This window comes from Taeniopygia guttata, chromosome 2 (assembly GCF_048771995.1).
Source record: "Taeniopygia guttata chromosome 2, bTaeGut7.mat, whole genome shotgun sequence".
Lineage (NCBI taxonomy): Eukaryota > Metazoa > Chordata > Aves > Passeriformes > Estrildidae > Taeniopygia > Taeniopygia guttata.
Window position 1 is genome coordinate 91,976,377 of NC_133026.1, and position 26,259 is coordinate 92,002,635.

The following is a 26,259-nucleotide window of genomic DNA, read 5'->3' on the forward strand; positions in this document are numbered from 1 at the left end:
TTAGCCAGCTATTAGTTTATTGATAATATAAATTGCAATCAGCACAGTATCCACAAAGAGTTGTGAAGGAAAAGCAATCTGCTCATGTACCTGATGGAGGTTCAGTCCAGGGCCATACCTCCCTCAACTTAGATACTTGTTCTTTTTGACAGAAGGTTTTATACATCTATGTCTCTCTCTATATACATAAATCTATTTCATGCCCACCTGGTTACACATCAAACAATACAATGATGCAATAATTAAAAGCTTGGGTCACTGTGACCTGAGGATCATCAGTGGGGCAGGATGTTTGCTTTGTGAACTGGGACTAAATCTCATGGATTGAGCCATGTCCTTGATTCCTGGATGACCTTCCACGTCCTGCCCTTGCAACAAGTACATCCCAATGTGGTGCATTTCTCTGTACAAACTGCAGGGACCAGGCTTAAAACCTTGGAATAGATGTGAAACCTTATGCATAGTTTTTCTTTCACCTCAATCAGCACATTATGAAAAAAGACAGATAAACCCCCATCCTTGTAGTAGAACTATTTACACATGCAGCAGCACAGATATTTACGTGTTAAAAAACTTATATACAATAGTATGTTTCCTATTATTTCCATATTAAAAAGAAATGTAATGCAAAAATATTCTTAAATTTCTTCCCCAAAGTAATCTGAAAACTTACATGGTGTTTTAGGAAGGCTTTTGAAATAACGTGCACAAAGATTACCTGAAAATATTGCCTCAAGGAAGACAATGAGAATCAGAATGGCAATATGCCATCAATAGTGCTTAGAAAATGCAGCTGTTCTGAGGTTGGTATTCCTTTTGTTCACCTGGCTCTCTCTATTCTGGCTGATTCATATCAATACCAAAGCAAAAACCATCAATAAGGTGCTTCATTAAGACACGGAAAATAGTCTTCTGTCTTGAAGAGGACTGGAGGTTCATAGAGGGTCTGCTGCTGTCGTGAGGAAGACGATTTCTGCAAATTAGAGAAGTTTATTTTTCACCTGTTTCATAAAGCATTTTAAAACAAAGCCTGCAGAGCTAAAATGCAAAACCAGGAAAGTTTTAAGGCATATATCCTTAGTTGAATGAATTCTTAATCATAGCTCAGATGAGTCTGGCATGTTCCTAAAGTTAGTAAAAAAATTCAGCCTTTGACCTTTGCCATTCCAGCACCCAAAAAGATTCAGTCCTGGAACTTGTACAATATGCCAACACTGCAGGAGCAAAATTGCACCATCCAGCTGATGGGAGAGTCATTGTAACCTTCATCCTCTCCAAGCCATACACCTTTACTTTTTCTGCTCCAGTCTTCAAATTCTCCTCAGCCACTTCTTTTGAGTCAACTCTGGGCCTGGGTTCTCATTTAGTTACTCAAAAAGTCTTTCTATAGAAACACACCTAGCAAATGATTCTTTCAAGAAGGTCCTTGAAGATTCTCTCAAGAAGGCCTTCAGCTCCTGCCGAGCTTCTACATGTAACACACAGTTTAAAATAATCTGGTAGTGGACTGGAAAAAGAGCTGTTTTTCAGGGAAAGTGTACATGTTTTTTTTAAATAGTATCTGTACAATGTTTTGTTGTATCAAATGGCTCACTGAAAGAGACAACATCAAGGACCACGAGTGACCACTGTGTCAGTTTTGCTGCCTGTAAATAATGCTGCAACGCAACGCAGACACAGGGTATATTTTCAATGCCTGACATTAAATAGAATGCTTGAAATAAAGATTTCACTCATTAAAAGTTCTTTTCAACTAATAAAGAGATTTTGATGAACTATTTCGTAGAGCCCTGTCATCTGGAATGAGGAAATTAGCCTTCACCAATAATAAATGTTAAAAGTACACCAAATATCATTGTTTGATAGCCTTGGAGTTTAGGATGGTTTTACAGCACCAAAATGAAGATATAAGTAACCATACCAACAAAACAAAGTGGAAATTTCTCAATACTCAGTTCAGCTGTATACTTGTACTCCATGTAACGTAAGTACATATTCTCCTGTTATATACAAAATTGCTGATATATTACATTATGTCTTTAACTTTACAATACCATTAATTTCTCTGTTTGTTTTGCCATTCAAGTTCCAATGAAATTAAAAATATAAACAAAGATCTGATCTATAAACAGTGTGTATTATCAGTGTTCTTCATATCACAAAATCTGCCAAATGTAAAAGACCCCTTCAAAATCAAAGTCCTGATTTTTAAAATAATTTCCTACACTGTACTGTCCTATCAGATAACAACCTGCAAGCATGGGAAACTAAGGTCACTCCTGACATGGATTTAAGGATGCTGTATTTGCCTCTGTGCAAGAAGGGTAATTTCAATCCAGTGAGGAAATTTATAGGCAGGCACAGTACCCACAATTGCCTAAGCACTCATTTATGATCAGTTATTTTTGCAGCTGCTTAGCGGACATTTTTACCTTTTGGGAGTCTACATTCTTAGCTTATAGTACTGTTCTTTACACTGCCTGGTATTCACAAGGGAAGAACTTTGGGCAAAATCTGAAAGGGAGATTATAAATACACATCTTGAGAAACAGAAAATACAGCCTTTGTGTAAAGAAACAGATACAGTTAAATGGAAAGAGAATGAGGGTACCTGAGTAAATTAAAACTAGCAGTAAAATGTGAACAACAGCTACAGTGAAAATCATGACATCAGAATAACCTTCTTTTCCAAACGTATTTTACCATTGATGTATTGAGCTAGTTAAATATCAGGCATGTGGAGAAATCTCTACAGGCATTTTCATTCACACATGCTTGTGTTTGCTACTGGAAGTAGGTATTATACTATGAAATACCCAGAACCACTGTGGAAGAGTAGCTTGCCTCTTAGTGAATCAAATAATGCCAGTAAGTCCTCAGTGTTATTTTATTGCTATCCATAATCAAAGTAAGAAACCACTGGAGATGCCAGGTTCACACTCCTGACACTTCTAAAGATTTTCCACCTTTTAAATTGTGGAAAAAGTGCTAATTTGACAAAGTGTTTCCATACAACACTAAAAAAATACTTTCTTTGAACTAGCAAACTTTCCAAGTGAAGACTGTAATTTCTTGGTTAATAACTGTTTATAGAAAAAAATGGAAAATACTGATGAATATTCTTCAAAGCAGCTTGTGCAGGTTTTTTGTTTTGTAACTGGCCCATAAACTGCAACTTTGTGTTGTTCTTTTTAGTTTTTTTTTTTAAAGAAGAAATGACAGACCTCTAAACTTAAACACCAAGAAAAATGAAGGAATGAGATGAGAAATTAGCTTAAGGACTAATTAACTTAAAGACTGCACAGTAAACAGCAGTGAAGAACAAGTTCCTTGAACTGAGCCTTAAAAGATGTTTTTTATATGTATTTTTCTCTGCTGCCATACATGCTCGGAAGATGCAGGAACAAAAATACCTCGAAAAGTCACAACCTTCTTCCTCTCCCCTTCTACAAAGCTATTTTTTCCATCATCCTTACCAGAACACAGAAAACTGAGTTAATACAGGATGGATATACTAAAAGATAAAACAATCTGTGAGATTACAAGATGCAAAAGAGTAGAATTTACAAATGGTGTAAGGTGATGTCAAGAAGCATCAGGAATTCAGGTGATATTTTTTTAAACCAAAAAGATTATTTTAAACCTGAGGCGCAACACCAGTTCAGTGTTTGGTAAGGCATCTCTGAAATATACCAGAGAGAGTGCTTCAAGCCTTTTGTAAAGGAACAGTCCACAAGGAAAGATGGAGAAAACTGCATCCTTAGAAAGCTTACCAAGGCGTTAACATGATTAACGCTGTGTAGACTGAATACAAATATAACCTTTATTTTTAAAGTACTGTGCAGATTAGCCTTTTCTTTTTTGGTAACATTTGTGCAGTGATTTTATCAATGCAGAAGGATCCTTCAGCAGTGTTGCCAATACAGGCTCTTCCTACTTGCTTTGCATACTACCAAGATCAGGGGTGCTTTAGTAGAAAGCCTTGTGCATTATGTGCCTCTGTTTCCTTCACATCCATTTCTTTGTGTGCTCAGGCTTGTTTTGCAATGTTACACAAATCCTTATAAGAAATTGAATTTTTAAGTTCAGTTGTTTCCTATTTTTTTTTAAAGAAGCCTGAAAACTCTGTAAAAATCTTAATAAAGTATATTAAAAATGTACAGCTACATTAATGTACATGTACAACAAACTTATCACTATTTTAATCATCTGGTCTAGTAAGAAGAGCAACTAAGCTGGTCACATGGCAGCAAAACTTTACTTACATTAAGGAAGGATGGCATGCTGATTGTGTGCAAGATTTTCTTGAATGTGCTCGGAAAAGCCCCAAGGTCTGTTTCTGCCTTTGTGACCCGTTCTTCCAGTCGAGCTACGCTATTCCCAATCATTTTCACAAAAGCCTGGTGTAAAAAAAAACCCAAAAAAGCCCCAAATAAATATTAGTTTCCCTATCAAAATAAAACAGGATTACGTATTGCAGAACAGTGGTGAAAGATCCATTACTTAAATGAATCGTCAAAAACTTCATGCTCAGTTTCCCTTCTGCCTACAAGTCCATTTTAATGCTAGAAATTACTTGAGATACTTAAAAGGCTGAAAACCAGGTTAAACATAATAAAATAATCTTCCTTTTCAAATTTACCTTTCAAATAACTAACTTGGATTTTTCACAATCTAGACTTCTACCTGCCTTTCTACTACCAAAGGAAAAATCAAGGATCTTAACCACAGTTTTAAAGCTTTATTAGGGATGAAGAGATCTCTCATTCTATTTGTTTCTGAAACTTTGGAAGTTAATACAAAAAGCTGCCTTGCTTCAAACAGTCAATGAACAATTTTTTTTTTTTAATATGTTGCAAAAAGATCTAAAACATGTCTGGAATTCCCACAGTCCCCAGAAATTTTTCATAAATGTAGTCCTCTTTATTAACCCTGAAGTACTGATCCAGCATGAACACGGAGAGCACAACTCTCCTGATCTCATTCCACATGTGTGCACATACACACACAAATATCCAGACACTGATTTTTCCCTCTGTTAGGAAACATAATGCATCTACAAGACAGCAAATACATACCTCTAGTTTGTCAATCTTCCTATATATCTGCCTCATTTCTGTAGCTTTTGTGTAAATTTGAGGTATACTTTCATTGACAACTTGAGAGGAATCACTTCGAATCTAAAGACAATGGAATACAATAATACAAAAATCAATTAATAAAACAAAATGTTTAGTAGATTTTATTCTGGAAACTAGAACTGTGCCCCAGTGGATAGACTAATATTTAGAGTTTAAAAATACTGGAATAAATTAGTATAAAAACACTAGATTAAAATCAATACACTATAGCTTTTTTGTACAGTTTCTAAGTAACTTTGAAGAAAATGTATTTTACAGAGACTAATATTTACCTTAATATTTATATTAAAAATAGGCTAATACAATCTCTTCTGAAGTGATATGAAACATTTTCTAAGACACAGTAAAGACTTAAATATATTAAGCTAAAATTTTGTCTTAAGTTTTACTACCTGTACTTTTCCTCAGGTTTGTTAAAAAAGTCAGACCACAAAAATCTTAATTTGCTGGTATTAAAAAAACTCCCCAAACCTACAATGGAGTTGTGCAGGAGAAGCACATAGTGCTACACTTTAAAAGACAGCCTATCAACCAACGTCAGCTTACAGGAACTTGCCCTTCAGTTCTTCCATCTAACCCCATGAGAAAAGTGAAAACAAAAGTGCCTTTCTGAAAAGAGGGTCCCCTAAAGACAAATCTAGTTTTGGTGGTTTGGCAACTCTGATTAGATACTTTCATTATAAAACCAACAAAGTATGTCTTTATGTATTTTAAAGAATAAGCAGAATATCATACTGTTCTTTTAAACAAGAATACAAATACAATTACACAAATATGCAGCTAGGAAAAATTTCTTCACTGGAAATGTTGTCAAGCATTTAAGCAGGCTGTCCAGGGAAGTGGTGGAGGTATTTAGAAGATGTGGCACTTTGGGACATTATGCTCTGACACGAAAGCTTGGTAGTTTTCATCCATGAGTTATCTGATTATCAAAATAAGTCATCTAATTATCCAACATGTTTTCAAACTGCAGCCTGCCTTGACTAAAGGCTTCTTTTTCTCGGTACCATACTTACAAACACCGATTCAACTGTGTTTACTCTGCCTTCAAAAACACAACCACATGCAACTATACGTACCATATCCAGCATTCCCACGAATTCATCCACCCTGGTCAGCAGGTCTTCCAGACTCTTGTCTAAGCTTTCTATCTGCAAAACAGAGGTCACTTAAGTGCTCGAAAACACACACACCCACATTCACAAAACCCCGGCCGGTCTCACAAACAAGACCACCGAGCAGAGACACAGGTCGGGCTACAGACAGTCCGACAGGAATCCCACGGCTTTTCCCTCTCTCGGCTTCGTTCAGCAAGGGACGCGCCCCCGGTGCTGTCCCTGTCCTGCCCCAGCCCAGGAGCGCGTCCAGCTCCAGAGAGCTGCGCTGCCCCGCTCCCGAGTGCCCGGGAGCCGCGCGGAGCCCCGGCCCCGCTCCCGAGTGCCCGGGAGCCGTGAGGAGCCGTGCGGAGCCCCGGCCCCGCTCCCGAGTGCCCGGGAGCCGTGAGGAGCCGTGCGGAGCCCCGGCCCCGCTCCCACCTGCTCGCTGAAGAGGCTGCGGTCGGCGAGCAGGCACGCCGAGTAGGCGGCGGCGGTGGCGCTGAGCGACGCCTCCGAGGCGTCCTCGTCCTCCGCCTCCCCGAGGCCGGAGGCTCTGCTCTGGCTCTGGGACACATTCCCGCTGTCCGCGCCGGGGCCGGCGTCCGGCAGCTCGGCTCCAGCCCGCTCGCCGCCGGCACCCTCCGCCATGTCCGCACCGCCCCTCACATGACGGGGCGGGCCGGCGCAGCCGCGCTCCCGGCGGGCAGGCGGGGCGGCAGCGCCCGTGCCCGGGCAGGGCACCGCCTGGCTGCCTGAGGAAACTCGGGTTCCACCGCCTCCGAGCCGCCCCTGCCTGCCGCTGTGACGGGAACGGGGCTCCGCCTGCCGAGGATGTGGCCTTTAGCGAGGGCTGGCGTGCCGCTGGTCCCTCGGCCACACACCCTGAGAGCCCCGTTCAGCAATTTAATCCCACAGCCCAAGGGTCCGGCCCGTGAAACCCGAGCGGCCCAGCCGCGTTCCCACGCGGATTCCTCCCTTACGGCCCGAGCTGGGTAGGAAGCTCGCTGTGGGTGTACCACACAGCTGCACCCACGGTTAAGGGCCACTCACAATAGAAGCTGGGCTGTGTGTGTGTGTGTGTATTCGTTTATTTTCCCCACGAAGATTCTGCACAAAATGTTTGCAAGCCTTAAAAGTTACTTCACAAAGTGTTGGATGCAAGGCTGACACATCAGCAGCCTGGTAATAGGTACATGTGTGTGAAACAACTTATGCTTCCTTCTGCGATGAAGAAAAGTTTGGATAGATTGCACTAGAGCGCTTTCTATGGACAGTGACAGCCGGCAGGCAAAGGAGTGCAGAGTGGCCATCAGAGGTATCCTGGCCTTTTCCCAGGGAGCCAGAACTACCCCTCAAAGCCCAGAGGTCTGCAGCAGGCCATGCTATGAGGAAGGTAGGAAGCTACTCGGTTCCCATGGAAGTCAGAAGAACAGGAACTTTTTGTAAAAGCAGCACTGAGAAAAGACACTGCACTAAAATAGTTGCATAGCTGAAGAGCCACACAAACTGGACACCTTGTTTTCATAGGGAGGGGAGGTACTTCCATAGAAAATGCTTGAGGCACTGAGAAAAAATACAGAGTAGAAGTAAGACAGTCAACATTTTATTGCAGACAAGGTCACATTTTCATCAGTTAACTAAGGTAAAATGAGTAACTTCAGTCAGACAAATCCACTTATTCATAAAAGTAGTCTTATTTAAGGTATAACACATTTTTCTGGATAAGATGGTCTGATTGACTGAAGCATATCCAGCTATTCATTTGTTTTACTGCACCAATAATCAGATTTATTTTTTTTTAATGAAAACCTTTGGTAAAGTACAAACACAGTTTTAAGAACAGGATCAATGTTCTATTCTTACTGTGCTGGGAAAAATAAGTACAGCTCTATAGCTGCTTTGATACCTAGAAAAGTTTTAATTAGAGTAAGTGAAAGACTTTTAAAATAAACTCTTAAAGCAAATCTAAAAGAAATAAACTAAGTTCAATGTCCCAAAGATATTTAACCATGAGCAGAAGACTGGTTGTTCCACAGGTATTCTAAATTAGTGACAATGAATCAGTCCACACATCCTTTTTCCAGCCATTACAGATTCCAAAATGGAATGTAATTTTTCCAAACCAAGACTCCTGAATTTTCATATTCATAAAATATTTAAGAAATGTCTATTCCACCATATAAAAAAAGCTTTAATGTACTACAAAGTTAAAAACAAAGAGCAAATGACACAAGCTAAAAGTAGAAAAATACATTTTAAAACATTTATATTTTGTTCCTTACACTGATCAAGATATAACAAAATATTTTAGATTAGACCACTTTCATAAAACTCATGGTGTTTCCAGAAGCAGACAGGTACTGACTCAACAGTCACTGGTCACTCACTAGCCACCTGGCCACCCAGCAAAGGCGTCTGACCTCCACAAATATCCAGTATACTTTAATTTTCTAGAAGTCCTGTGTAGACATTAAGCTTTATTATTGGAGGAGTCCAAAAACAACAGAACTATTCTAAGTTACGCTCGTGAGTCAGTCAGCATCCCTCCCCTCCCCTCCGTAGGGCAATCTGTTGTCAAGGAAAGACCTTGTGGATTCGGGTTGCCCCAAATGTAACAGCAAAGACCAGTGTCAGCTCTGAGGCTTGCACGCCTAAAAACTCACATGAACCATGATTTTGAAAAAACAGATGATGCGGGGAGGGGGGAAAAAACAACCAAACAAACCAAAAAAAGGAGGTATCATCTAATAAATATGGTAAGAGAATACAAGAAGGCAGCGGCGCTGCGGTGCCCCCGCCGGCCGGCAGGTGGCGCCCATGGCCCGGCAGCCGCGGCCACGGCCCGCGGGAAACACGAGGTTTACGTGGATGTGGATTTCTATCGCTTCCTTTGGAAAATGTGTCTGCAGCGTCTCCCGAACGCTGCTACCTCCGGAATAGGAAACAGCTGCTTTTACAGAGCTCGTCTGGATTAGACATAACGCTGAAAAGACGGTGTAAACAAGTAGGCAGAAGGGCTGTATGTAACAGAAAAAGATAACTATTAAGAAGCACTCTCTCCTCAGCTGGTATTAGAAGAAAACCAGGTTCCACTTCAAATAGACATGTCTGTTACTATTAAAATCTAATTCATATATATGCATGTATAAATACGTCTACCCACGCTTTCAAACCCGAGTATATAACACTGCTATGGGTAGCCTGTAAGACTGCTTAGGTTTATACCAACTAAAACAAATTTGCGTTCTCACTTCAGGGCTGGGACATAAACCAGGTTTTGCACTCTAGCTTTCTCCTGACAAATTTTGCAGTGCATGACAGTTTTATGTCTAACTCCAGATGCCACATTTCCTAGAAAGCAACTATTTTCTGCACCCGTGAGGTCTGTGAGAATATCAGCTCCCTGTTTCGTGCATGTGTTGCACGAGTCGATTGTCCCAATTGGCACTTAAGACTGTAAGGAGAATTGCAGAAATTGATACTAAAGTGTAATGACTGTTCCGTCCTCCTCGATACCTCCCCTGGGGATAACCAGACTGTGTCGGGGATCAGTTTTTAAAGAACTTAGTAATTTGTGGATGTTGCCGTTGCTTTCTCGGCCAGAGCTGTTGTTGAGCACCAGGTCCCTTTGAAGTCTGTGGCTAAGGCTGCTGCCATTGATTCTAGAGAGGCTACTGGAAGTAAGGCTGTGCAGTTTAGGAATGTGTTGTGGCTCCAGACCACCCTCAATGACAATGTCAGCCTCTTCGTCACTCTCCATTTCATCAGGGTGGAAGTTCTGCAGCACATGGGGTGTAGGCAAGCTATGGTGACTCGCAGTGCTGTCTGTAGACTGCCCAGAGCTACCAGACATCCTACTGCTCCGAATAATATTGTTCCTCTGGTTTGCTGGCTTGACCGTGATAATGAGATTATGGCTGTTGGCAATCATCATGTCTGTGACTTGGTCAAGAGTCTTTCCTGCTACTTCAATGCCATTGACTTCCAGGACTTCATCATTCACAGCCAGCAAGCCTGTGCTCTCTGCCAAGCCACCAGGAACCATACGGGAGATGAAGATACCAGGAACTTTTTCCAGTCCGTGAGGAGTCACCCTTACACTGGTGCCATCGCGAATGTAAAACCCCAAGGGTTTCTCACACCCGTGTCGATACAGCCTCACTCTCCTGTGTGTTTCGGGGAGAATGTCCACATCAATTATGGAAGACACGGGTCTAAAATCATGAGGCATACTAATGTTGATGTGGGGACGCCGGCGGAGGGTGTCATTGCGCAGTGTCACCAGAGCCTTCTTCTTCCTTGACAGTGTATTGGTCCCAAAATTGCTGTAGTCCACTTCATCTGAAAGAGAAACAGTACCAATGTATCAAACAGAATAATTCAATCTGCAGGGCATATTCCTCCTCCAGTTGGTTCAGTGAAGGCACTGATAGCAATATGGAAATAATAATAATAATAATATGAAAAAATAATACTAATAGGAGAAAAAATCAAATTAATTCTTCCATTTACTCTAATCTTTGTTTCACATTATGTCCAGCACAACACTTAGAATGAATTAATTGTTTACAATGACTCCCCATACTTCTTCCACGTTTTGGAGAAAAGAGGCTTCTGAATCTCAACTGTTATCAGCTCTGCAGAAGGCAATTTCTTGCTGCAAGCCTACCATCTTGGACATGAGACTGTATTTTCAGAGCTGTATTGTAATCTTACACATAATCTTACCTCTCAAGTGGGCATTTCTAACCTAAAAGTCTGAATTGGGGAGTGTTTTAATACCCAATAGAGTGCCTTGACCTTAGAAACAAACATGAAAGCAAGAGTGCAACAGAGCAGTTAGATACGTTTTCAGCCTAGGCCTTTCTAGTAAGGGAGTTTTGTTAATATGCATCTCTTGGTACCTCACTTTTCTCTCTGGTATTTTACTTCAGTTCAGCTGAACTTGACAGCAATAGAAAGTGCTAAAAGAGCCATATAACAAAAGGTAGTATGTAAGCAAGCAGCCTGGCAGAAAGAGAAGCAGGTAGAAGGAAAGTCCTCTGCTTAATCTGTATGCTAAAGATCACAGAAAGGACATGGATTCACACCCACACTCCTGCCTTGAGGCCAAGATTCACAGGAAAATGCCTTTCTGGGGTCTGCAGTTTAAGGAATTGTTTAAATATTTCAGCCTCTGTAGCAGTTATCTCAAGGGCATATGAAAAGTGATCACCTTTAATTCATCCAAGTAAACTAAGTTATTCCACATAAGAAGTTCATGTTGTGCTTTGCAAAAAAAATACTAAGTCATGAAGTTGTTAGTGTATAAACTGTGTCACTGCATCTCACAATAAAAATACTGTGCATATTTTAGATGTGAACCATGCACTAGCTGGAAAGTTATTTCACCAGGAGTTTAAGCACAATTTTCAGATAAACTAACATATTTGCAGTTTATTCTCCTGTTGAAGACAAGCAGTACCATACAAAGTACAATTACAGAACTGCCCCTAAAATTGCTTCTCTGACAAATTAACCTTGCCTAGCAGTGTTTGAAAGAGTAAGAATACCTGATGAAGGCTGGAGGGGGGAAAAGATTGTTAGTAAAAACAAGCTTATTATTTGCGTTTTTATGTCTTGCAAGGTTTAATTTTCAAGTCCACTTTCAAGATGTATCATTGACAGACTTCAATCAAGTGACATTAAGTTACACTAATTAGAGGACACTAAAAAAATGGTCAATAGCAACCTGACCTAACTGAACCTCCTTGAAGCAGGTGTTAGATTAGGTGGGCTCCAGAGGTGGTCCCTTCCAGTCTAAGTTATGCAGTGATCCTACACAGTGCTTTGGACTGAAAAAAATAATTTAAAGACTTCAGAAAGATTATTTCTGCATTCTCCTATAACTTATTTACACTGGCTATAGTAACCCTGAGGACATGGGATGGGACTGTCGATGGGACTGAAGTTTGAAGACTGAAATTCTACCTCTCCCCAGTTGCTTTTCAAACTTATAAAACAAAAAAGGGGGAGATGTGGTGGTGTGTGTTTTTAAAGGATTTTACAATGTTTTGTTTTAAGGGTTAGGTTGTTTAATGTTAGGTAGTTTCAGTTGGTATGTTCCTTGTGCCCCCTATTTCTTCCCTTCACAATGGTTTCTCCCAGGTTGTTTACCCCTAAGTTTTCCCCCACTTGACTGTCCCTCAAAGTGCCAATCTCCCTGTTCCTCCCCTCGTACCCTTCAATGGTTCTGTCAATCCAAGCTGTGCTGCCCACCTCCCCTATCTGTCATGCAGCCACCCCCATTTGGTTCTTTAAGGTTCCCCATTGCATAGTATTCCCTTCCGTAGTATCTCACTGGACTGGTGAACCTGCTCCCTTCCCCTGGATTGCCCTCATTGGGCTGTCCCAGCTTTGTTCTCCTCCCCTAATATCTCCCCATTGGATGTGAGTTGTTTCCACCCACTTATACCCTCCCCTCTTTATAATGTGCTGCCACCCTCATTCCTGTGCCTACTTGTCCCTGAACCCTCCTAGGTAATAGATTACCTTGGATTTCACACAAGTGGCCCCTCTCTATTTCTTTACTTTTACCTTTGTTTCTGCTTGGGAGCTGTGATTCCCACGCCACAGCCAGCCACAGGGAGCTGCCCACCCCTGTGAGCACTGCCACCCTAGAGGTCTCACAAGAGATCTGGGGGCAGCCACTCCTGTTGTGCCCTCTGGCTATAAGGAGCGTGTTTAGCCGGGATACCTCCACACTGTGGCCACAACTGGGCAGCGACAACCTCTTCTCTCTCTCCCCAGGATGTTCAGAGCTGTACCAGCGGCACAGGCCCTACTGTGTCATTTAGACTGGTGAGGCACAGGATTGGAAGTCCTTAAAATGACCCAAACACAAGAAGCTCCCAACTGGTTTCTGGAAGGGTATTCACAGCCAATACAGTGACTGTGGAGAGATGGCATCTTCTCAAATCCACCTGGTGAACAGTCAGTGCAGTGACTACTCTTTTGAGTACAGTAGCCAATTACTGCAGCAAAAGCCAGGTCATTATTCCTCTTCTTCCATCAAGATCACCATCTACATTCAGCTGCTTCTGTTGGATGATTCCAAAGGTTCACAACAAGTGTTTTTCCTTGTAAAGTATGGGTGTACAAGAGATATCTTTCATCACCACAGTCTCCAACATTGTGCCCAGCTCACCCCCACAATTCACTGATAAATTTCTGTGACAGTCCTATGAAAACAACTTGGGGCTTCAGATCTAGAATCCAAATTCTTCCTTACTTGAAATACAGTGCTTTAGAACAATAGGGCTGTGCCATATGTGCCTTAAGGTCCAAGATAATATTTATAAAAAAAATTTCAGTTTAAGATGCCAGTTAAAATTACACATGGGTTTATGCATTTAAGACTGTCTCTAGGAGTATTGGCAAAAAAGCTTAAAACAAAACCTGCATTTCTTAAAGACTCAGAAAATTTGGCAGGTCAGTACAGCTGATTGCACTGCAGGTAAAATGAAACACATGCCCTGGTTTTTCCCTGGAAGCACGCAGGTAGCTGTTACCTCCCTCTCTCTCTCTCTAAGTATATTAATACCTTATTACTTTAGCGCAAACTTGCAAAAGTTTTACCAAATAATTAATCTGTGAATATTTGTCGACAAAACTGTCTTTTTTCCCTTAAATTAACAACAACCTAGAGAGTTAATTCTAACAAGATGCAAGTTTGTGATTATAAAGTAGCAAAGTCACAGAAGTATGATGGCCCTCCTAACACACATAAGTAATTTCTGAAGCATCTCCCTTGAGCTGAACCACCAGCAGAGCACTGGCACAAAAGAAGTGATTGTTTGTGCCTGTGACCTCCTCACCTGTGCTCAGCCCACTAACCAGTCTCCCCAGATTATTGCTATCATTCCTAAACTCTGAACAGCTTCAAAATAACCACCCCCTTTAATAACAAAAAGCCCGTCTCACCACAAAAATGCTAACTTTTTCCTCGAAACACAAACCAGGCATGAGCAGAGATTACATTACAAGTGATGCAGGTTACCTTCAGTGTGGGACCACTGTGTGGGACCAGTTCTAGGATTTAGTATTACAGGGCTGGACCATGTTAAAAAATGAAATCTATGTCCTGCTGATGACTGGAATTTTTGTTTTTAAAACAGTGCCAAGCAGTAGTTTCCAGTCCTGACTATAAATGGGGTTGTATATGAGGAAGATGAAATCTAATTGTAACAGGTAAAAACTGTTAAAAGCTATTACAGGTTGGAGAAATGAAAACTAATTTGAAGAGTTTTTAATAAAAATACTAACTTTATTTTCTAGGAAAAAAACATCAGAATACATGCTCTTTGACAATACAGGGATTATTACATTAGAATTCAAGATAACCTGCTCTCTAGCGGTTATGTTCCCTTTAGACATCACCTTAAAATAAAAAAAAAAAAAAATCCAAAACAAAACAGTCCTGTAGAACAAAACAGCTACACCTTCAATGTTATTTAGAGGATGTATGCACTACTCTTGCTGTAGGAATAAAGAAAAGTATGTCAATTGAAGTTTAACATCATTAGCTGTTGCTGTGGCAGCAGAAAGTCATCATTCCCTATCCAAATAAAAATAAAACTTCCTTCTTCACAAGGGAACTGGGAGAAGTTAGCCAACATAATTAACTTTTATCAGCTATGTGGTGGTCACAAAATGGTGCACTATTCCTTTCCAGTACTAAACTGCTTAGGTGGCAGGTGGCAGGCTGAAATGGAAACTGTATCAGTGCAAAATTTATGATGACACACTTTTAATGCAGGTCAGAAACTTGTTAGGTTTTGAGTTTCTCACTATACAGGACTGCAAGCAGGAATGCCACTTCAGCTAAAGAAACAGACTGTGCTTGATGCCAGATTTCAGGCAAGACCAGAATGTACCATATGGAACCAGACAGAGCTCATTTTTCATTTGTTGCCATATCAAATTCTCCTTTTGCAGAACAGAAGGGGTCTATAGAACTCTGCATGTATACTAGCAAGAGAAGTGGCATCAAATGGCACATCTGAACAATGCTTAAAGCACTGAATCTTACAGGGTCTCATATTTTCTTACGTCTGAAAGGAGGCCAGACTTAGATGTTACTTACATACAGGTGACAGAGGGAGAATTAATCTTTTAGGTCTTGAACATGTCCCTCATTTCTCGGAATATGTCAGATTACATGGATCATTTTAATCTACAAAATGCAGTGCTTTCAGATAAAATGTACTATGAACTGGATGGATAATCCTGGATAACCACTCAACTTTAACAGACTTGGACTGAATTTTACTTGTGCCCATAATTTGCTCTTGACTGAAAATACTGCTCCTGTAAAAAGAGATGGGGAACATAATTTACCACAGTTGGAGAAGACCTCCTGACCTTTTCAATTCTCTCTTACTTGAATCTGCAACCCAAAGCTTCACAAAAAATACCTCAAACTCCTCTGTAGGCACTGGATAGCCGCTCTTTTCCCCACAAGCTTCAGCTTTCAGTACATTTGAAGAAACATTTTCTCTATTAATGAGTTAAACAAAATCTGAAGTATTTTGGTTAAATGTTTTCTGTCACTATGTGTTTGGTCAGTGAGGTGTTTTTGGGATTTTTTAGAACTCCCTACTTACCCATAGGGACCTTTTTGTTAGAGAAGATACATGTACAGATCCCTTCATGCAGAGATGAAGACTGTGCTCGCGTTCTTCACAACAGCAATGGTGGTGGATAAAAACATACCTGTAAAATCTATAACTTTGAGATGCTCTTCTAACAAGTCTGTAGTCAGCTTGTGGCTTTACAGAACACCTTACACCTTCCTAGTGGGCATCACAAATCCTATCGTTAAGTCACACACGACATAACAGCAGAACATACTAAAGGGCTATTTATAAGGCTAAGAAAACTGCTTAGAGCACTTGGTTGTAGCCAAGAGAGTATTGTATTTCTGTAATTTACATGAAACAAGAAATTATAGACCTTCTGAAAAAACCACCAGGAGCACCACTCCCACTGCTTGGACAGCTGCTTTTCATAGGAACTGCCTGCCAGATAAAATACCAAAGCTTAGCCAGATAAGATTGTATAAACAAGCTGAATTCCACAGAGAAGCAGACTGCCAGGCTCCTATAGGAACAGTTCGTTTCAGACTCTACATTTTCAGTGTACATGCACTCATGGCTTATTGTTTCCTCTGGGAACTGTGGAACGTTAGTTGACAGCCCTGGAAAGTACTTCAAAGACAAAATTACTTCCACTAGGGAGAGCGGCACTTCAGGCAGCTTGGGAAGGAGGCCAATGAGTCATTAATAGTGAAGGGTAACCCCTCTATCCAACAGATTTCTATTACTGAGCATTCAAATTAGCAGCAGTCATAAAGCCACTCCAAGGCAATGTGTCATGTTTAACCCTTCTACCTCTCTGTGTCTCAGCTACAAAACAATGTCCATGTTTGACAGAAACTGCAATCCCTTTCTAGTTTCTTAGAAAAATCAACACCAGAAGCATTTGTGAAAACAATCAGACAGCAAATAAGCTGGCAGTCTCTCATTTATGACCTGTAAGGCTGACTGCATGCAAAGGGATTTAAGAGGAAACAGATACAAAATTAACTATGACTTGGGGGGAGGACCAGTGCCAATACTGCTCATCAAGGAGTATTTAATAGCGGGAAAAAGAAGGTTATCTGAATGCTAAAATTGCATTGTATGTGTTGCAGGAATATTAAAAAAAAAAAAATCCAGCCATACTGCTGCCAGAAACCTTTGGGTGAACCAAACAAAAAAAAAAAAAAAAAACAAACCACACTGTAGGTAAAGAAGTTGTAGCTGCTACTCTGTCAAAAATCAAGTAATGTATCTCACACAGGCACAGACCCCCACACACACACTCACTCCCTCTCTCCCCTCTTATCACCGTATCAGGAGAAATTGGACACAATCTCATCAACATTTAGATGACCACCTAAATGCTGTAGTTTATCATTAACATTCAACAGGACTTTTGAAGCAGCAACTATGCCTAATAAACTGCAGGTTTTAATTACAAAAGGCAACCTTCTTTCTCCAGTGATTCAGTGAGTACTAAAGAGATAAATTTGCCTTCCTACTTAGGAAGTGTTCATTAGTAGGTTAGGATAAAACCTTAACACAGATGTATCATACAAATGTATCTCTACTTCCAACACATTTATAAACATATAGCATGTTACAGCAGTCAAAACTAGAATTGCATTAATCTCAGTCTCTTTACGGTGTCAGACATGTATAAAAAACATTTCTAAGCTGGTTGCCTTGAGATGGTGACAGTCAATTTCTTGGGACTTCAGTCTGTGCTGCTGGTGTGGCCTCCTGCACTTCCTGCTTGTCATGAGAGGCCACTGTTCCCTTGCTGAATCCCTTCCTTTTCCAGCAGGAGGCCCTTCTGACTCCCAGACCTGCTTCAATGGAGCAGAAGCATGACCTGCAAGTTTGTCCCATGAAAGAAGTAAGGCCTTTGGAAGAGATGGGTACTACCAAATATAACATATTATATACCAACTATAATATATAATATATCTATTCAGGCATGTGCCTCCCAAAGTTATCCAAACTGTCCCATAAACTACAGGACTCCAAATTTTATAGTGGAAGTGCAGATAGTGATTACTAGGATTTTCAGGGTTTTCTTCCTCTAAGTTTGTTATGTGACTTCTCTTCTGTCCTAAAACATGCCAGAAACAATAACCTTTCTCCCTTTGCTGCTTTCCACAAACCACATTATGCCGAGATTACGTTATTGCAGCACTAGAAAATTGTGGGGTTTGAGCTTTGGCTTCATTGCCAGTTTTTTTAAAGTATTAGTTAATCTTTCCCATTTCCTGCAGGAGGTCAGTCGGAAGTTGGGAGGAGTCATGTTTTTGCTGCACTTCTCAGATATCAATCATTATTACGTTCATCCCAGGTCACAGGTGCTGCCCGGGAGGTTTTGATGGTGAGCTGGCTTCCCAGGACAGTCAGCAGTGAGGACACTCAGCAGCAGTACTGGATCGGTGGTGTATGCAGAGGGCGACAGCATCACCCATAAAAAGCTCTCCTGCCGGCCTGCCAAAAGAAGTCTAACACCATGTATCCAACAATTCCCAGCAACCATCAACAACTGAATTCATCCAGCTGATGGCGCCAAAATGGGAGGGCTATCAATCCTATTCAAAGATGTTTGGGGGGACAAAAAAAATCACCTTCAAAACCACCCTCCCCAAGCAATAATTTCATACAATCTATTCAGCAAGTTATCGTTTAAGATTTAAAGTCATTAAAAAGCAACCTTTAATTATTCTACTTCAACCACTCATTTTTTCACCTGCAAACACTGTCCTATTTATTCAGATCAGGCAATTGAGGGGAGCATTTGCTCCCTCAAACAGGCACTAAAGGAATCGCTTTTTCTAAAAGAAAATGTGTATGTGTTATGCAAAACGAGAGACAAAACTGCAATAACTCTTATTAGCCAACACAGATACAATAAAAATCTCATTAATGACACAAAAAATGGTATATTTGATCAAGTGAATATTGAATACAACAGTTTCCCAATTGGTAGCAGAAAATATTACTTCTTGCACAAGTCTAAAGTGTGGAAGGCATGAAATGTTTACAGATTGAGCCAAAGAGAAAATTCAGGAGAATATAATTCTATTTTTCATAGTGAAATAGAGATTTTTGGAATTCACTTAAATTAACAAAATGAATTAAGCATTTATATTTTAGTTTGTAGCGGTATGTGTTGAATTTTAACCTTTTACTTAAGAAACCTCTGCCATGGTACAAAAGGGCATGAGAAAATGCAAATTTCTGAAGCTTATTGCACAAAGAACAATGCCTAAGGATGCAAAGAACCCAGATAAAGAAGCTTCCCTGTCTCCAAGCCCATCAAGACTGACAGACATGCACAGATAAGCACCGAAGGACCGAAGGTGCACACGCAGAGAGGAAGAGTTCAAAAGTTCAGTTATGAGGATGACCACGATCTTCAGCCTCAAGAGACCACCAGAGACCCCCGCAGGACCACCAGGGCAAACCACACGTGCCCAGAAGGGCGTGGACATATTTAGCATGAGAGGCGAGGACAGGCAGGGCCAGTGGTTGAATATGCATGAAAAGTTTCTGCAATGTACTGCATATGGAACACCTTTGTGAATAAAGGTGTGGGTCAGACTGAGGCTCAGTGCACAAGTTTTGGGAGAGTTACCTCACTTGTGCTGGGCACCAACAATACATACCCACTTCATAAGTACCCCAGGTTGTGGAGTCTATTTATTTATTCCACCTATCGCTTCAATAGCTGCAATACTTTGAAAAACCACAAGTAATAAAAAAATTCACCTCAGGATCACATGAATTCAGAATATGAATTTTATACCTCTGAAAAGAAACTAAATTTTTGTCTTATACTAGTTTCAGGAGAAGCTTCAAATGTAGCTTGAAAAGGCAGCACAACATCAGGCAGCACAAAATAAAGGTGGTACATGTGCATGACGAGACTATTTACACAGGCATAGGTGAAAGGAAGTTATTTTTAAGGGCTGCAATACTGAACCTGATCAGAACCATCATCCTACAGAAAAAAATATTAAAACACAGCCTTTTTCCTCTCTTCAGAGGTAACCTGATCAGCATCAAAGATCATTTCAACAGCCAACAGAGGTGAGGAAGGCAGGCTCTCTATTACCCAGCTAACACAGCTTGTGGCTCACCCGAGGGAACCCGAAGCCAGTGTGGCACTTCACACGCTCCCTTCTGCTACTGTCTGCCACTTAAGCGTCCCTTCTCTGCCAGGTGCTCTCCTCCTCTCCAGTCTGGGGTGATCCTCCCTCCATAGCTAAAAGCAAAACTGATAGCAATCAAGTTATGTGCCGTGCTCAGCTACCTGCTAATCATGTTTCTGTAGCATGCAAGCAGTTTTTCTTCTTGGAAAGAACAAATATCCCAGAACTGGGAGCACTTATGCAAAGGTGGCAATAGAGACATTCAAATGCTACAAACATTAAATCTGTGACAAACAAGGATACTACTAAAAAGACTGTTTACTGTTCTGAATTAGTTCTTTCTCACACATTCTTTTGCTGAGTAACACCTTATTCATCTCAAGCTAGTTCAGACAGGCAAGCTAGGAAGTGCCTTTTCACTTATTCTTCTAAATTCCCAGTAAAAATATTTTTTTAAAAATCACCAAACTGTGCATATTTAATTAAAATATAAGTCTCAAAGAAATAAATGGCAGTATCTTCCACACTCTTTGTCCTGGAGTGTTCTGAAGTTGCTACCAGACTTTCTCAGAGAAAGATGTGGTTTTGTGCAATCAAAATTTTTTCTAAGGTTGTGTTTTCTCTCTTCAAAAAAATGGACACAACAATGTTTTCATAGCTTCACTGTTGTGGTGTGATAATGCCACATACATCCTGCAAAGGGAGGGAGGGAGAGAAAAATATTTGCAGTGCTTCTCAAAGCACTTTTCTGGTTCCTGCCTCCAACCCAGCAGATTGTAAATGAAGTCCAGATTCTGCCTCTTATCATGAAATTAAAAAGGCTTCAAAACAAGCGTGGCATAAGAAATTAATTACAACACTTGTCTTTCAAGTCAGGACCTCTGGGAGTCTCCCAAAGTTCGCTGGCTGGAGTCAGGCTAGTCACAAGATAAACAGCGGTGGTGGCCAGCCCCGACAGCGGCACCTCTCATCAGGCGCACACAGCCGCTGCCCCGGATGCCCCGGGCCCGAGGGCACTGCCAGGCTCCCGGATGCACCGGGATGCCCTCCTGCCTGGTGGGACTGTGGGAATCCCAGACAGCTCATCTCCTGTGTTCTGGTGGGGCAGGAACAGGCGGCGCTGCCCTGCAGAGACACGTTCTCCAGCCCCGTTCCCCAGGCTGCAGCAGGCCGGGCAGGCAGGAGCAGGCCCGCGGGCAGGAGGAGGAGGAGAGGCACGGAGCCCTGGCAGAAGCAGGTCTGAGCCAGTCATCATCCGCGCCAAGGCGTCCAGCCAGCACGGAGATGACAGCACTGAAAAGGAGCATCAGCAAGTGAAGCAAAGCCGTGGGCTCCTCAGGTGGTGGGCAACAAGGGAAGAGCAACTTCAAAGTGCTGCTGGTGCAAAGCAGAAAAGTTGCAGGCACCTACTACATAAATATATTTAATGTTTGGTTTTCTAATGCAGAGAGAGGAGAAGCAAAGTCAAGAGCCCAGTCTATTACAATTCAAACTGCATCTCTAACACTTCCCAAGTTGCTGGCACTCTTCCCCCTCCAGAGGACATGGCTGCTCACCTCACAAATCGAAATCATCTTCCCGGTTATAAACAACGCAAAAGCCAGGAACCCCTCTTTCCTGAGAACAGATTGCAAAGCAGTAAAAGCTGCCTGCAGAGTGCAAAGTCAGAATTTTCCTGGATGATCATGAGGGCAGAGGCAAAGGAGACTTGTCTCTAGAGCTCAGCCGCTCCTGCAGAGGCCCAGCCGTGTGCCAGGCAGTGCAGAGCCAATCTGCTCTACAGAGAGAGGCTGGGAAGAACTCCCCACTTGGGAAACAAAATGCCAACCCCATCCCCAGTGCTCAGCTGCCCCCAGCTGAGCACTGCTACTGGTGTACCCTGAGCCCCTGCCCACAAGCTAAGGAAGGGATAAAAAAAAAAAAGCCAGTCCAAGGAGGGCTGCCTTTGTCCCACATACACCCTTCCCTACAGAGCCAAGGACATGCTGGCCATCTTGGTGGAGGGAGAGGCTCCACAATACATATTATTTTTTTCCCCCAGTACAACCGTAGATATTTAAAGAAAAAAAAATTGATCTTATAGGCTCTCAGTGTGACATTTATCATAATCCCTGTGGTCTTCACACTTGTACACATAATGATATATTTCTATGTGGCTCCCATAACCCCTGCTGCAATGGTGGCGCTTACCTGTGCTTCACCATCACGTCACCTCCATTTCCTTTGCTGCCTTAACACCATGAAGCAAGAGGGTTACAGCTATGTCCCCACCCCTCTTCCTCAAAACAGAAATGAAGCCTTGCCTAACATACAAGAATCATGTTTTCCACTGCTTAAAGCAAAATCAACTTGTTATTTTTAACGTTAGATTAGCAAAAACCTTTCCTGGCCATCATCAGAAAGCAGGAGGCCCTTAACTCTCATCCCCAATTCTGTCAGTAAAATCTGCATGTTTTTCTTAGAAGCAGCTCAAAGGATCATGTTGATTCAAGCAGAAGGATCAGCTGTGTAGAGTTACTGGTTACATGATTTCTATAACATTTTTATAATGCTGTATTCCTTTCTCCATCACTGACTACAGATCCATACCCAATTAGGTACATAAAGTAATTAAAGGCTTCAGCTTGGGCAAACTTTGCACCTGAGGAGACTGTCCAAGATCTGCTGACACTCACAGCACCTGCATACTTGAGGGGCTTATCCCAGAGATGACCCCTAACTGGACTGTGAAATTTCTCTTTTCCTAGAACATTGAGCACTGATCTGCAACACTGAAAAAACAAACAGGAGAAAAAATACCCCAAGTACACCACCTATGTTTACCCTGCTTAAAACCTGGCTTCTTTCTTCCCACTTTTGAGATTCTCCATCATTATGTGAGTGTGGTAAGCTCGTGGCTGGTGCACTTTTTCCTTTAAAAAAGTGCTTCTTCCTATGAGCACATGATACAAACAAGGGAGTGGCAGATAGGAAGCGATTATTCAGAAATTAAAGAATTAGATCAGGTTCCACGATATCAGAACAACACATGAGACGTGGCAAGTGAAGCTGACATTTACTGGCTCAAATATAAGGAAACTTTTCTTTATTTACTATATATAATTCCGGCCTCATGAAACCATTTTGCCTCCTTAATGAGTATCAGTCTTGGCAGATGTGAGCATTGACATGTCTCCTGGGAGCACCAGTTACTCCATGTATTTCACCAGCAAAGTTACACCAAACACAGAAATGCAGACCTACAGCTTCTACCTAAACATGTTTGGTTTTTTTTTTAATGAAAGCATAACTCTGCCAGTAGCAGCAACAAGTGATAGCACTTCTGCTCATGATTTGAGTGGCACAGCTGCTCCAGAGATGATAGACACTGCTCAAGTTCAGCCCTCATCTCTGTTGCCAACTATCTCCTGCCACAATGAACGGAGGTTCCCAATGCCACGGGTACACCCAGTATTCATGCCACTGGGAATTCCCTTAATGATCTCAGTTTTCCTGTTACACAAGAGATGATAACACTGAGTCATCGCCACATTTGCCTGTTGATTGTTGGGGGGTAGGGGCAGACATCTACCTGACAGAACATACAGCCTTCACAGCCTGATCCCTGCTCTAAGTGCACAAACTATGTTAGGACATTAATTTTACTGTAGCTGGAAAATTAAGTTGTGGCCAGACTACTGCTGTGCAACTCCTTGGTGAGGAATTGCTCCTCCTGATTTACTACCATTTCAAGTTCCAAAAAAGACACCTTAAAGAAATGCATCCCACACAAGAGAACTAATTACATAAAGTCCTTTTCATCTATGAATCCTGAAATGCTAAAAATAAAAGTTTACTGTTCACGGGAGACTAAGCTCCCATTAAAATGGTTAAACTAAAATCCTGGAGAATACATCAGAAATTACACAAAGCCCAGCAGCTTTAAAGGAAAGAGGAGGGATTTGCAGGGTTCAAAGGCAGGAAAGAACAGATGAGGTACGTTAGGACTTATTTTCATCACACTGCATAGTTTGTTTCCAAGAATGCTTTCAACAGAAGCATCCTCTCCATATAAAAGGCAAGTGCTTCGACACAGCTTGTGTCGCAGCCCAGAGACAGTGAACTGCTACCAGTAGCCTTGGCTCACCACTTGTGTCTGCTCCTGAGACTTTTCTCCACCTTCAGTCGCTCGGGGGCTCTACTGTGAGCAGCCAGATCACATCTTTGCCTCCCATATAAAACAAGAATGAATTAAAAACACCTTCTGCTTTATTTAGATAAAAGCTTAGTGTCCCTTTCCTGTCTTTCCTCACCTCACTTAAATTGCTAGACAGCGTCAGGAATTGGCAAGATCTTTAATAATAAGATCAGGCAGTATTACTAAATGCATACTAAATTCCCACAACAGGAGCCAAATGGTGACCAAGACAAGAATATTTATTCAATGATGTGTTCTATCTTCAGAACAAAAGCATTCCAAGGACATGAAAAGTGAAGACAAATAGCTATATAAAACAATAAAATGGCTCAGACATTGATGTGATTAAAATGCTGTCTCGCTAAGGTGCTCTTGGGGGGTGATGCAAACCCTCAGCACTAAGTTGTGCTGTATTTTAATAATACACTAGTTAATGAACATCTTATTTACAGTCTACCAGCTTGACAAAGTTTTGCAGCTGCAGTGTAGAGATCAACATTAAGAACCAACAACTCACTCTCAAGGTTAAGGAATTTTTCTTTGTGCTTATGTTAAGTGTTGTGGACATGTTTCAAGGTGGCCAAAAACCAAAGCGCAGCACTTTTTTTTGTCTACAAGCATCCTGCAGAAACCGGGAAGATTCCAGAGCTTCCTCCCGTGCTGAAGGGAAGATAGAGAGTGTCAAAGAGACAGGTTAAATAAGTTCCAAAGTTAACAACACCTGTCCTTAGCTTAGCAGCTAACATACATCAATTCAGGGAGCTGCGGTGCGGAAAAAAAAAAAAATAATACAGAGAAGTAGAAATTTTTTTTCTGGGCTCCTTTTCCTTATCCATGCAGATTCTATTTATCTGCTCAGCTCCAGTTTTCCTTCTGCATGGATGCAATTTAACAACCACATCACCACGCTAAAACTCTACATAAGACAGCTCATCTTGCTGTTGTCTGTATCAGCTCATTTCACACAAATCAGGCCTTTGACCATGGCAAATCAAATGATGTTAGTTGAAAGGAATCCACTTGAACTCTTAGTTCCACTTTTAAATATACGGATACAGTACTGAAAGTTTAAGAAATAAAAGGGCTGTGGTTATGAAGGTTATGTGGTTACCTGCTTGTCTGTGGAAAAAAAAAATCTGGAAAATCCTGATACTAAGACTACCTGAAGTATATAATGAAAGAGTGGCGAAGCATTCAAGATCAGGTAGGCATCGCAAAGATCAAAAATCCAATCAATAGAAGGGAGAATCTCATTTGTAACACATATTTCTCCTGGGAAAGCACCACTGTCCTGGTTTTTTTTATGCCTCTCATGTCAGATCAGTCAAAGGCCAATGTAAAGTTAACATGCCAGATTTCACATCATCTGCTCGCCCAAACAGCTGGGAAAACTGTTCTAGCTGAGCTCTGCTCTTTTGCTCGCTTCAGGTTGTTGTGTTAATTAAAAAGTCTCGCTCTTGCGTTACACAGCCCACAGGAAGCGAGGAGGAGATTCCTAACTTCATAATCACGTTAGCCAATGGCTCCCAGCGCCCTCCCCGCTGCTCCACAGAGCACCAGTGCTGTGCTCTCGCCTGGCAGGCTGTGGGAGGATGCTGCGTAGGAGACCCCTCACGTTATGCACTGTCAGCCCAGGCTCCTTCACAATGGGAGCTTTCTGCTAAAGAGCAACATAAAATCCTCCCTAAGACTACAAGCCTGATGGAGCGAATTTCCCAAACCGAAAGCCAGCCTCACAAAAATCCGCTTGGTAAGCAAAGGTAGTCGCTAGCTGGGGAGTTACTGGATTTTGAATGTGTCCCCTTTGGGCTCACCCCTAGCCTAACAAGTAAAAAATATTACTATTGTCACCTCCAAGCTTAGACTTTAGAATTTCCATCTTGGAAGCTCTACAAGGAATGAGTCACTCTGTATACCTTGGCAGTGACTTGCAGGCCAACAGGGAATATCCAGAAGGAAATAATGTCACCAGTTGGTGAGGCAGCAGCTATGTTTACCAGCCTCAACAAGCTCGCGTCTCAGTACTTTTAGTTAAGTGTGGCCAACAGCAAACCTCCAATTCACAGGTCATAAAACTTCCATTTT

The 26,259-nt window shown here is 41.6% G+C and overlaps 2 protein-coding genes across 2 annotated transcripts in view; both read right to left on the reverse strand.

Annotated features, from left to right (window-relative positions):
- BLOC1S4 (biogenesis of lysosomal organelles complex 1 subunit 4) lies at positions 1-6,934 on the reverse strand. Its single transcript, XM_002190905.6, has 5 exons — positions 6,677-6,934; positions 6,221-6,292; positions 5,079-5,180; positions 4,266-4,400; positions 1-973 (listed from the first exon to the last, which is right to left on the reverse strand). The coding sequence occupies exons 1-5, from the start codon at positions 6,884-6,886 to the stop codon at positions 875-877; spliced, it is 618 nt and encodes a 205-aa protein (XP_002190941.4). The 5' UTR covers positions 6,887-6,934; the 3' UTR covers positions 1-874.
- An 891-nt stretch (positions 6,935-7,825) lies between these two features.
- PARD6G (par-6 family cell polarity regulator gamma) overlaps positions 7,826-26,259 on the reverse strand; it is a 66,074-nt gene continuing 47,640 nt past the window's right edge. Inside the window, exon 3 of the mRNA XM_030265864.4 lies at positions 7,826-10,579. Coding sequence (XP_030121724.1) covers positions 9,720-10,579 — 860 coding nt within the window. The 3' untranslated portion in view covers positions 7,826-9,719. The remainder of the gene's footprint in view (positions 10,580-26,259) is intronic.